Source organism: Cardiocondyla obscurior, linkage group LG25 (assembly GCF_019399895.1).
Source record: "Cardiocondyla obscurior isolate alpha-2009 linkage group LG25, Cobs3.1, whole genome shotgun sequence".
In the NCBI taxonomy this organism is placed as follows: domain Eukaryota; kingdom Metazoa; phylum Arthropoda; class Insecta; order Hymenoptera; family Formicidae; genus Cardiocondyla; species Cardiocondyla obscurior.
In genome coordinates, this window is record NC_091888.1 from 1,721,186 (window position 1) to 1,734,914 (window position 13,729).

Sequence of the window (13,729 nt, forward strand, 5' to 3'; positions counted from 1 at the left end):
TTGCGCTCTACAAAAAAGTACACTTTCATTGGTATACATAAGCTAAATGTAATTACGCTGTCCATATATTAGCATATTGACGTGGGGTCAGCACTGACCTATAAAATTAAACAAATATTTTCTCTCCAAGTATCGAGAATTTTCTCCCGAAATTAGAATCTGGAAGAAGATTGTTCATGAAAAACGATTTTATATGCAATAGTGAATTATTCACGATCGCCGTTGTCGTAAACAAGAGGAAAAAAAAAAAAAACCAGGCCGCAGCTTTTTCCAGCAAATTATTTGTTCAAGAATTCACGATTTATGAATCCAAATGCAGCGCATATAATTCTTAGCACGTATTTTGCGAAGTAGCAATAAATAATACTAAAAGAAATTTTTTTTTTTAGAAAAATTATTACTCGTTCTCGATAACACACTCTCCTATTTTACCAAGAAGACGTATAGATCTTAATTGCTTCCGCTTTTCCACGATGCTAATTTGTTCTCTCTGTTATCGCGGAAGAGAGGGAAGCGACGTTGTGCAAGGAGCTTTAATACGGCGCAAACATATACGTGGTTTTGGTGGAGATCTGAATTGGAAAGTGCAACTCGAAGAACCGCTGGAATATTGATTACAATTTTGCACAACAGATATTGGCATACAGAAAAGCAACATAAATAAAAGAAACCGCATAACCTGAATATATATCGGGATACCTATAATAATCCGTTGGTGGGAAAAAAAGTTTCAGCGTTTATTACATATTAAAATATATATATATATAAAAAAAATACACCCACATTTTGCAAAGAGCACGATAAGAGAGAACAAAAAACATTTAAAACTACTCGTTTTACAAATTAAAAAATTTTATATAGATTATAATTTTTATTTTAATTTAAAAATTAATAATTGAACTATATGCAATTAATATTAATACATCTCTGAGAAACAAGGATAATTTAATCTTTTAATCGCGCGTAAAAGGATTAAATAATTTCCTTTCCGCAGTAATCGGTTCATTAGCCGTTTCGGAATGTAACGAATGTAACTATCAAGAGAATAGTACTACAATTACGCGTCGCGACCAAGAAATGTAAGATATGTGCGTAATTTCACTCAGTTCGTATGGAAAAGCTCGAAATTCATGGACACCGACATTGTCACTGATCCAGATTGGAAAGCTCGTTTCGCGTGCAGGTTCGATCTGACCGCAAATATCTATGGCGAATTGGTGACATAACGCGAATTGGTAACATACATCCATATGCCACTAAAGGAGATAAAGATAAATGAAAATTTTCCTTCCGTTCGCGTATTTCAGAGAAATCTAAATGTTGCAAATTAAGTAGGGCGGTGAATGACAGTTATAGGGGGGGGGAAAAAAAAAAATAAATTTACAAAAAGACGTCGCGGTAACTATTGAGGAAGATAAAGTAAAATATTGCAAGAGTTGCCGTGTGATCTGAATATTTTTGTAATATACTTTTATGAGGAAGAAACCGTGTATATAAATTGTATATCGTTAAGGACATTTCTTTCCGTACGACGACGGGAAACGGAATCGTGCTTGGTTTACGGAATAAATCTGGAAAATCGTGGGAGAACTATCCTATTATTCTGCAGGGTTAGAGAAAAGTGCAAGGGACGTGAAAGCACGGGATGCGTCGCGGAGAGTATCTCGGTGCATTAGCATCATAATTTCTTATGCTGCGGCGAGAACGAGTTGCATCGGTGATTTTACCACGTGCTCCGTCGCGTTTATTTCACCGTTCGGACGAGACCGGAGGCTTTTACGGGCGCTCCTCGAGAACGCCGTTGGGATGCTATTTTCGAGCGAGATTTTATGGCCCGCCGTGCGGCGCTGAAATTGTATAATATAAATCGGTTAAATCGCGAACGATTAAGAATAAACAAATCAAAAGTTTTTTTTTTTTTTTTTTAACGGGATGCTGTGCACGCGCCGGATGAGCGCACGTGTACGAAGGTATTTGTTGTTCCCGCGCAATGCAATAATCAATGAAATTTTTCAGAGTGCGGAAGAGAAATTGTATTAATGGGTTAAATTACACGCGATAGACACGCGACGTGCACCTCTTTCACGCGCACTTTATATGGGATATAAAATGTCCAAAAATATCATTCTTTCTGTGTGTGGAGCGCAAACGCAATTTTACGAAGTGTTATATTGTAAATGGAACATTGAGCGAGTCCTTTTCAAATTGATTAAATCGGGTGCTATTAAAATAAATAAAACGAGGTTTTTAAAGGGGAAGGGGGGGATTATTTTACACGTTATATCGCGAAGCGAGCGGCGGGACTTTTTTTTTTTTTTTTTTGCCTCCCGTCTCTGACTGCCTTTGAAAATAATTATTCTTTATCGCTTTTTGTATGGTACAAAGCGCGGCACGTACATTTTCGCGATATTCTGTGACATCTGTTAAATCGAAGGTAATAAAAATTAATTAAGCTTCGCCATTTCGTGCGGATCCATGCCGTACATATTTTGCCGCGTAAATTCCCAAGTGCAATCGCGTGTCCATACGATAATGAGATTCGGCGCATTAGAGAATCGACTGCGCGACTGAAAGCCCCGCGACACGAAAGTTCGGTTGTTAACTAATTAAAACCGGTAAAATTCATCCTACGAGCTTCGAGCACTCGCCGATTCGCCATAAGTCGCCTTCTAAAAAGATTTAACGCCGTCGAAATTCGTTCATTAGCTAATTAAATCATGGAAAGTACACAACAAGGCGTAGAAATGAAATATGAATGGTTGTACACACGAAGAATATAAAACCTGCATTTTCTCCTCAGTAAATAAATTAATGTAATTAAAAGGCAGAAAAGCTCATGTATACCGAGCGTCCTAGATTCCTCGCGTTGCTTTTTAGCCGTGTATTTTATTACCAATTATAGCGGCCAATTATTTTTCTTTAGCGAAAATTTAATTATAATATTAAAATATTTCATATAATCGTAACGCGTTCGAATACTTTCACAACGAGATTGACAATTAAAGTTTTATTTATATATATATATATATGAAAAAAGAAAGACGCGCGCGCTTTAATTTATAACAATTTAAAATAAGTACGGAATTATTCTCTGTAACAAGTGGATGATAAACGTGTTACCCGGTTCGGTTTATCGATCCGCGTCCACGCTTCCGAATCGCCGTGAAACATAATGAAATATAAACGGTGATCAGCATCAACTCTCGGAGAATCTTAGTCGAGAGAACAAACCCATATTTCAGGCACGCGCGCGCAATTTCCATGACACAGAGGGGAGATCTGACAGATTCGACAGAGTCGTGTTAGCAACTTTGATCGTTGAAATGTGTTAGCGAATCTGTGCGGATCTTACACGGGCGATATCCTGCTTGTCGGAGCGCGATTTCGATGTCTCTGGGCCGTCTCAAAGACGATTGCGCTTCGCAGTTTATTCCGTCACTCAAAATAGATGTGATTCATCGGGGTTGCTCTCGAAGACACACGGCGAATTCACACGACCCTAGGTGCCATCCCGTTCAATGAATATAATTTGTCCCGCAACGCTCCCGACGGTAAATTATCGAATAATAAATTTTATCACGTACCAGTCATAGTTTACTCTTAATTAAATTGTTATCTCGAATATAATTTACAGTTAAATTAATTTAAATTTTTACTTCGCAGACCACAAAATTATTGCGCCAATTGATTTCTCCGATAATTCTTATGCAATTATAATTTTTGACATACGATTGGAATTTAAATTTAAATTCCTTGCGCCGTTCGAAGACAGGTTGGAATCGCCTGGAAACTTTTGATTTAATTAGCGATCCACAATCTTATTTCGCGTTTAGTCAATGTCTGTGTTACGTTATCGAATTCAACGAACGCTTTCGCATCGCGCGCCGTTAGCGGAAAGCGAAAAATCTAGGTCGCAATCTTGTTTCAGCGTACGTTCCTATCGTACACCGGTTAATTGCAATGCGCGAAGTTGCGCGGCAATAAATTTTCTGTCGGGACGCCGAAGGGCACAACGTAACGAATTTAAAGTATACCCTGATACCAAATACCGTAACACAACAGCTCCCTTCCCTAAATGCGTTAGACCGTCTACCAGCGAGCCGAAGAGAAAATTAGTTATGGAACCGGTTAAATTAGTTTTCTGCGATCGGTACAAAATTTCTCTTGCAGCAGCAGGCTTACCTTTCGAATGTAAGATAAGAGAATTCGATATTGGCAGCTGCGCAGACAGTGCGGGGAAGTATTAAACTTTACCGTTCCTGTACAGCTTGTCGATATCGATGAGCAATTAATGAGCAATTAACTATTAAAACTTCCTCCTATTTTTTTTCCCCTTATTCCTTTTAACCTAAGGTAAAAGAAAATGCTGTACCTGAGAATTGATACGTGCGATTTCGCGTCTTAGAATGTCCATGTGCGCGTCCTTGCATTCGGGGCAGCATTTCTTTTCGCAGTGCACGCAGAGCTGACAGTAACTCTTCTCGGAGCAAACGCCGCAGCGTTCCATGGTCTGACCACTGGTCGGGTCCGGCAGTTCCCCCGTGATCTCGATATGCAATTCCAGGAATCGCTGTAGTGTCACGTTGGTCGGAAAGGCTTGCACGCCCTACAAACAGGACGTATATTCGGCTCGATTAACGCCTGCAATACGCGTCTATGCATAGAGTATGCTTGTTAATGAACCGGAATCGGCGCTTCGCGCGAGTAATGCCACGAATTAATTATACAATGCGCGCTCGGCGTGCCTTTAACGTTAATACTACATGAATGAAGATATTCATCTGCGGGTGTCGGAGCAAATAGATTATCGCGAGGTGCGGTTCAAATATTGTTCTGAAAAATTCCACCCATGCGAGCACGTCTTACGATATCGGATAATCAATTATGCAGCATTTGTAACCGAAAAAATATTTTGAATTTCTATCACTGCTGCTTTCGTAATTACGTTTAAGTGTTTTATAAAAAAAAGAACCAAAAAAACAAAAAAAAAATAAATAAACCGACATGACATTAGCACGGAACGTGAGAATACACCGGGCTTAATGAGAATTCTCTCGTGTTTCGATTCACCGTTGAATAAAGATGAGCTTATTCGTAGCGTCATTCGGTTATTCTAACGCACACATACACACAAAATAGCATTTAATTTGTATCACGTAAACGTAAATCGATTTTTTTTTTTCTGCTTGAGCCATGTTTGATTGCACCACGAATATATTAAACCGGTAAATATAATAGTGCGATATGTTTAAACGTTAATAAAACGAGTAATCAAATTGCTTTGCGAGAAGATAATTTTTTTCACCACATTTTCAAACATTTTAAACATCTTTTCAATTAATTTAAATTATTTTTAATTAAAATATGTTGTCAACACTTGAGTCTAATATATCTCTAATATCAATTAATATTTTAATACGATTAGGATGTAACGTACCTGATATGGTATACGATGTTCAGCCCGGCATTCTGGACATTTGACCTGTCGACGAACATAGTCGACAAGGCCGTCCATGCACGGCTCCATGCAAAAGCTGTGTTGACATGGCAAGAGCTTTGGATTTCTGTATCGATCCAAGCATATTGCACAGGTTAGCAGCTGCTCGAACTGCTCCATGCCTGAAAAGTAAAAGAATTAAATCTTACTTATGTTTTGCATACATCTTCTTAGTCTGGCATTGTCTCAACTTATTCTCAATTTAATATTAATGATACTATTTTATTAAAAGCTCAACGTTGTTACGTATTAATAATATCATAATAAATATCTAACGTGAACATCTCAATGCGTTACGATAACCTGCGCCGTTATCATTCAGTGCCGTCATAGTTAATAAATAGATTATACGAGTCTATCAAATGCAACTGAACGGTGTTTCAAAATTCGAATGCTGCCAAAATATGTTTCACCCAGCCACGTGTTAAATGACTGAGGAAACAGCAGTTTGCAACAGTTAATATTATTCTTGCATCAGTCATGTAACTGAATTGGTATTTATACTTTGTGGAAATAAAAATTTTCCTCAATCATACAGTGACACAATAAATAAAAAAAAAAAAAAAAAAAAAAAAAATGTAATATTGGTATAATATTTTCAATTCATTTTTCATATTATCGATTAAATTATTTTATTATTAGCTACATTTGAACGATGTGCATTTACTATGCATACTTCCAAAATAATTCATTCAACGCTAATTAGCGTTGTATCGTTAATTAGCAATTGCACGCGTTCCATAAATAAATCGTGGCAAAATCAATGTTCAACTTTTCCGGCACAAATATAATTTTGCCATTTATTTTGTGGTAGAGTGCCGTAGTAAGTGTCAGAACAATGTCAAGACCTTTGTGGAGTCGTTGGACTTCTATTTTGAGACATGATGAATCATTAGCGTAAATTTGTAAAGAGGGCGAGACGAACTCAAGAGATAATCCAGAAAACTTCTCGCAAATTTATGCCGAAACTTTTCATAATTAAATCGCAGTTTGGGAGTGCATTATGGAATCTTATTTTTCGTTCAACGATCCGAATATTTTCCTTATTCGCAAAACTCACAAAAACTTTCGATGAGCTCCGGTAAGAATAACAATTGTATTATAACTTTAAATAGTTATCAATGCGAGACTTGTTTAGTGCAGTCCGAGCGGATCGTAAATCGCACAGATAAGCTGTGACAGATTTAAAAACAATTGCCGTGCTTTAATCGCATTACTTAATTGTCCAAATTCATCAATCGGGAAAATAGTTTCGTGAAATGTAACAGTCATACTTAGTACCAGTGATATTATTACTGACCCGCTGCAACGTCCAAATCGAAATGAGTAGAATTGCGGATCGGAAACCGCGGCAACCGTAATAAATATTTGAACGTCGCTAATGAGTGAATGATTACCAATGCAATTCACGAATTAATTATCGTGCTTGTACGAAGCACGTAGTAGGCGAGATAATCTCGATTAACGCAAAGTGAATGTTTTATTTAGCGCGTATATTCACAGCAAAAATACTGTTTGCAATATCACTCTGGATCTGATACAGATTTAATCGTAACATTTAACACAAACGCGTTTAAATAAATAGATTATAATTCTGACTCTATTTCCATCGCTTAAAATTTTTTTTCTTCTTCCTTTATCGTCATTCTTTAGATTCTTTAGACTTACCAATATTTGTAAATCTCGTTACAAAATTGCTTTATTTTTTATTGTGTATTTAATTAATATTTATATAGTATAGTTAATTATTAATACTATTTTACTAAATTACATTTCAAAAATGTTTAATTAAATAATTATATCCGATTTAATCTCGAAAAATTCAAAAGCGTGACGCACATAGAAAATTCTATATAAACTTGCGAAATTTGTATCGTTTCTTTTTTTGTTGCAAAAGCACTCAATCAATGTCGATTATAACTCTACGAGACGCAGGCTTATTTCAGATCCTGTTCGCAAAGCATCCGGCGTTCTGTCGCCTCAACGTGACGACGCCAACGCAAACGTTCGCTCGTCGCCAAGTTGGTCTAATAAAAACGTTGAATCTTTATTAAAATTTTCGAATATGTTCAGAAGAGCAAAGAACTTTTAAATTTCTGAACCTTCTTGACCATCGTATTTTTCAACACACGTAGGGCTTTATTAAAAAAGTTTCTTTTATCTTTATATCGCAAACATAATTAAAAAAAAAAAAAAAAAAATATGTCATAAAAATTAAGCGTCACATACTTTGAAGAAGCGAAGCTGTTACCCTTCTCGCGTAGATCCAATAAATTTCATTTACGTTATATCGAGCATGCGTACTTGAATCGCATGTTTCTCAATTAATACGATCTAATAGTAATTTAAAAATGTATAAATCTTAATGGCACTGTCGATTACGATTAATTAGTCAGTAATTCTGCATGGGACCGCGGCGCGGTTTCTTTTAGCGAACATCAGGCTCGCACTTAACGCCGGATAAAATAAGTGACGCATTCACTGGACGGACACGCGTGTCGCACGTGCGTCAATATCGCGCGGAGGTGTTCAAAGAGAATGCCTGAAACGTTCGCGAGTACACGTAGCTGGATGTCGAGCCAAATTCGTTTCGCAAGTTCCGCTGTGCTGACGTTGCCAACACCGAAGGTCGCAACGTCGAGGACCGATCGCGCCTCCGAGCCGACACAATGGCAAAAGCTAGTACATTAGGAAGCATTGTTACTCTCAGACGAACCACTTGTTGGATCTTAAAGCAAACTCTCTCCCTCGCTGCCCGCCCTGCTCACTCTTTCTCATCGTGTGCACGTCGGGGGTGCAACAGGCGGCGAGCAACGATTGTATTAGCAACTTTCATAGGTGTTGCCATGAGGATGAAACGGGATGCTAATTCTAACACTTTGATTGTGAGCCTCGAAACTTCACTGAGCAACTGCCCTCTCCCCCTCCACCGAGAGAGCTCGTCTCCGTCTATATCGCTAAAGTTCTTGTTTCACCGCTTTAATTATACTATCATATTTCGTGACGGATCGCGAGAACTCTTAGGTTCTATTCGCGAAAACCCCCGCGGTCTAATATTTTCAAGCGGGGTTTGCATCGGGAAATATCTGGTGAATAACCGTATCTCGAGCAACTCTGAGACCTTCCACGAAATTATTCACGAAATGTGCTAAATGAGAAAACCAATTAGCATCGCGGAAAAACGGTCACAATTAGGCAACAATCAAACTTCTTCATCTTCTTTTTAAATAAAAGTTATATATATCATTGCTATTATTATTTCTTTTTTTTTATTGAACCGATATCATCTAATTTTCTATTATGTGCTTTTATAATCAACCGTGCTTTTTCAATGTTAATATTAAATAAGATGTAACTCAACCGAGAGATGTGCGCCGCTATTTGTGCGTAAGCAAAATCGACACAAAGAAATTCATTTGTAAAGTATACGAGGAAAAAAAAGAAAGAACGAAATACCGATTTTATAATACGATATTTTTCGTATTTCGTAGATATCAGATTTACAGACGAGCACAATGAGCCGCTACATCGTAATGCAGATTCGAAAATTCCGAGTGACGTACTTTTGCGAAACGAGACTGCACACGTGGCGTATCATTATTCTCGAGCCGCAAAATAAACAGCGTCGCGAATGATTCAGCTTTTTCCTTTGTCCACCCGCGGTAGTATTTGCGGGCGTCATTTCAAACGGAGAGTATTTAAAGTCGTCTTTTCTCGTCTAATACATTCGTGAAAGATACGCGGCGTAATTGAATACAAGCCGAAGATAGAGAGAAAGAGAAATTCCCCGGAAATCTAAATTTATCATTTATTACCATCAAAATACTTGCAAAATGGGCACTAGTATCATTTTGCATCTCGTTCATTCAATTTTGATTTTATCATTATAATACGTTCTTATTTATCCGTCTAATTAATTTTTTTTCCTTTTCTTTTTCTTTATGTCTAATTAATTTATACGTAGTAACATCGTTGAAATTAAATTTTTTAAACTAACATGATTAATCACTTAAATTAAATGATAACGAGATATATGTTACGCATTTAATTTTCTACTATTCGTATCTTCTTGAAATTAGTTTAATAATTATATTTAAAATTTAATGCAACACGTACTGGATTCGATAAGAATGAAGAATTGTTAATTAAATTAATTTTTCGGATTAATGAAAGTATTTTTTTTTTTTTTGCGAAAAAGTTGTGAGTGCGACATCGATTAGCGCGTGTAGGTTTACGATCTTGAGTTATCACGGTCGGACCAACGCGACCCTAAATTCGGTGTACCTAATGACCGGTCTAGATCCTGAATGATCACGAGGATCTGTCGTGCACCTGCGTCTAATCAACGAATCCTAAATTGCTCATAGAGCGACGGGTATGTCGAATAATTTCTCCCGTTGCGGTGCACAGCACGTAATTTGTGTAGCGACTAATGTCTCGTAATCCCAAGCGCGCTCGTTCCGAAACGCAAACGAAAGAGGATAAATCTCCCTAATTTCGTTCAGGCGGACAGTGACATTAAGGATGCCGGACGTATCTCCGCGTTTTGCAACTAAAGTGAAGTAGATGCACGTACTTAAAAAATTCACTACGTAATTCGCGCCAGAAATTTCAATTCTAAGGCACGTTCGCTTTCAAGCCCCCAAAAGTCTTTTAATTAAACAATTGCAAGAACAAAACTCGTTTTAGATTAAATTCACCCTGTTTGTTATACCTAACTCAATATGTCTTTATCATACTGTTTTCGTGCGAGTGATTTTATGCAGCGTTATCTCGCAACAAAGGAAGCTGTTAACATGAATTTAAGAACAAGGCGAAATTTCGCCGAGGTAAAAACTGTTTTCACTTTCGACGACGAACATCTTTTAGTAAATGGGATGATAATGTAAAATTAATTAAGAATTAATTGAAGATTTAAATACCCGTTCGTGTTCGTCAAGTCAAAGTACAAACGTTATCGAAGTCGAGCGCACTTTCACGATGCGGTACTAAAGCACTACCCTTGTTGACGAGTCGCCGATACGTTGTGGACTGACCACGGGTTCGATCTTCGATCCACCGTTTTTGTTCCACACGCGGCACGAGGCGTACTCGATCATCCAGCCGCGTGTTGCAAATGTTGCCAACGACCGTGACGAAATCTAAAATACTTTGGCATTCGCGTCGCGAACAAAAGATTGATACCGGAGACGGTGATCGCGAGTCACTGTTTAGAAGCGTTCCGGATCCGTCGCGCCTCTGGAATCGGTCGGTCCACACGGGATCCAGTATACTGACACTTCTCGACGTCACCGGCCAAACTTATGCTCGCGCGGCGCGAGCTATACTTAGCCGAGAGGACCTTCGATTTCCGGCGGCTCGTTTTCGGCGAACGATCTTCGGTGGAAAGCGCACGAAATACACAGAACGAGAATACGGATTGACGATTGGAAAATTTCGAGCGTGTCATCCTCCACGATTTACAGTTATCGCAAAATTAATGGAAACGCCGGCATCATTTTCGCGTATGCAAAATAATTAATATATTCTCGAAAAAAATTTTTATACCGCTTTATACATAACTCGTAAAATTGAATATTAATATATTCATTATTTTATCAATCAGCTATTATTTAAAAGCACAACCTCAAAATTGAAAGAAAATTTTTAAAACATTTTAAAATTGATTATACCGAATTATCGTTCAAAGTAAAATGACGGGACTCGGTGTGACTGTCAGTTCCTCTTCGTTCAGACATAATGCTGCCAATATTCAGACAAATGTAAAAGAATTTAGTGATTAAAATAGAAGGGAGCTGGTGCTAATGCTGAAATAATTAGCAGCACGGTATTGTTTCCATCCCCCTTCCCCTAGGATAAAATAATGAATTCGATAGCCGATTTCCAATTATCCATTTTATAAAAACAGAATGACACGATATGCGTAACGAGGGCCGTTTAATAATCGTTCCTGCTTAATGTCAACATTAATATGCATTCCATCGAAACGGATCAACAGAAATTCCCATTCAATCCGCCCGGACGGCGCGGGCGGTCGACGAGTAGCGATGGTTTTGCCGCGAACAATATTGCACCAAATGATGCAAACGCTTCGCGATGCTGCCTCCTTACAAATCTCAATGCAAATACATATATACAATCGCCAATCGTCGTTCAACAATAAATATATTTTTTCGAGGAAATTTTCATAGATTACTTGTCACCCTCTACTTTCGCTTTCGGACTTCATATCAAGATTTAATCTAATTAATCGAATAATTAACCCTGGTGGTAAAAAAAAAACATTAATAGAAAATTAGACTTTTAGCAAAGTCGTTTCCTATTTCTACGCATCGCAGACTTTATTTTTTTATTTTTTACTTTTTAATAATTTTTACGCGTTTTGCCATTCTTGTGCTACATATAATTAAATTTCAATTAACTCAGTAATTAGAAGAACAAGTTTAGGTTAGTGAAATAATTAATTTTTTTTTTTTTTTGAGATTCTGCTTATATTAGTGACATACATGCAACACAAAAAACCAAGAAGATACTTTTATAACGTGTAAGGCCTGTAAGATACGAAGGAACAAGACGTAAACTATTTATATAGCCTTTATAACAAAATTATTATTTTTAGTTTCAATATTATTTTTCAACTAATTAACTTTTTAATAATTTTTTTTTTAAAGTTAATTGGAAAGCTGATAATATTAAATTCAAATTGAGACATATTGCGTTCGAGTAAACGCGCGGACTCGCTGTCGCGCTGAACTCTTTAATTGCAAAAGGAAGAAGGCGGATCGTTGATCTAAAATCCCCACGTTCGTGCACGAAATAGCGGTCGACCACCACGAGGCTCGGTTATATTTAGCTGCCCGCGCGTTATCCAGAACTGCTTATTTTTAACACGATCTTAGAATAGCGGCACGGCGCGCGGCGAAGCGGTTTATCGACCAGAGCTTTTCTCACGCTGGCAAGACAGTTTTCTACAGGCGGAATTATCCGGCCGTATAAGCTCGCCAGTAAGCTCGTTTCCGTGAAAATTTAACGATAATTGCAATTTTGTGCGCCAGAAGGTGCCACTCCCTACATGAGATCGTTACTCCTCGACGCATTTGCGTCTTGCGTTCTATCTAAAAGCATTCCTCGCATCGTTTTCTCGCATCTTTCGAAAAATAGATTTTCTGATAGACATCTCGGCTTCTTGGCACGACGGTTCAAATACTAGCAGATGGGGCGGCTCTATGCATTCGACGTTTCTATTCAATATTGGGCTGCTTTCATTAATGGAACTGTTATATCGAACACAGAATTTCGGCAATGCTGCAAAATGTAGCACGTATAATTCTCTAAACTTCAAGTGGAGAGCCACAAGAAATATTGGAAAATCCAAGTGTAGAGCTACAAGAAATTTTAGAAAATTTTAGATAAAAATATGACTTTAGAGACGTCCGCAAAGCAGACGGAGGTTCTTGTAGTTTGCAAGTCCAGCGGACGACAGCGTTCTGATGTAATTCAGCCGACGTGAGTTAAGAGCTTACTGATACGCGAAGTTAAAAATTCGCGTTCATCAAAAGGGATGAGGCCGCGGAGTTTTTAACGCATTCCGGTTTCATATTCATCATGAATCCGTTCGTCGTCTCCCCCGAGTTTTTTTCCGGGGTATCCGCATTTAAACTCGCTGCCCGTGGCGAGTTCTGTCGCCAGTCCTGCACTCCCTAAATCTTCTTTCTTACTACTGTGACGCAGCGAGATTTTCTCCAGAGTGCATCCGACCTACATGTTACATTCTCGAGCCGGGGACTTTATGAGATTGCAGTGGAAGCTGTTTGCATTTATTTTTCGAACAATAAAACCTTAGGACGCGGCGCGATTTCGCGCATTTTATTTCCTTTTTTTTTTTTTTTATTAAATATTATTTTAATTACAGCGTGATCTAACGGTGTTCAATCTGCATATTCGAAATCCGTTAAGGAACGATAAGCGACAAACGAGCCCGGGAGATTGTTGATTTATCGTTGACTTTTTTACCGCGTCTCGCTCTTAACTTTCTCATCAAGCCTCGATTTTGCGCCTCTCGTAGCTTGCCAATGACGTAAAGTGTTTTTATGTCACTTTTGTCGTTTTATTTCAATGAAGAACTTTCGGTTTTTCTTAACAAGTAAACTCTTCCGAGTATACTGATCCTAATTACCCCGGTGATCCGTATTGTCTTGTTTTTCAGCATGCAATACGCGTACCGTGTTAGTG

The 13,729-nt window shown here is 38.0% G+C and overlaps 1 protein-coding gene across 3 annotated transcripts in view; it reads right to left on the reverse strand.

The window, feature by feature from the left end:
* Positions 1–13,729, reverse strand: part of Tn (tripartite motif containing protein thin) — a 58,598-nt gene that overhangs the window by 25,896 nt on the left and 18,973 nt on the right. For 2 of the 3 annotated variants that reach the window (XM_070672359.1, XM_070672358.1), the window contains exons 3-4: positions 5,438–5,619; positions 4,373–4,606 (exon numbers count right to left, since the gene is read on the reverse strand). In XM_070672359.1, the coding sequence (XP_070528460.1) occupies positions 4,373–4,606; positions 5,438–5,619 (416 nt within the window). Of the gene's footprint in view, positions 1–4,372; positions 4,607–5,437; positions 5,620–10,419; positions 10,657–13,729 lie in introns of those variants that run through there. The other variant, XM_070672360.1, reaches the window with a different exon arrangement.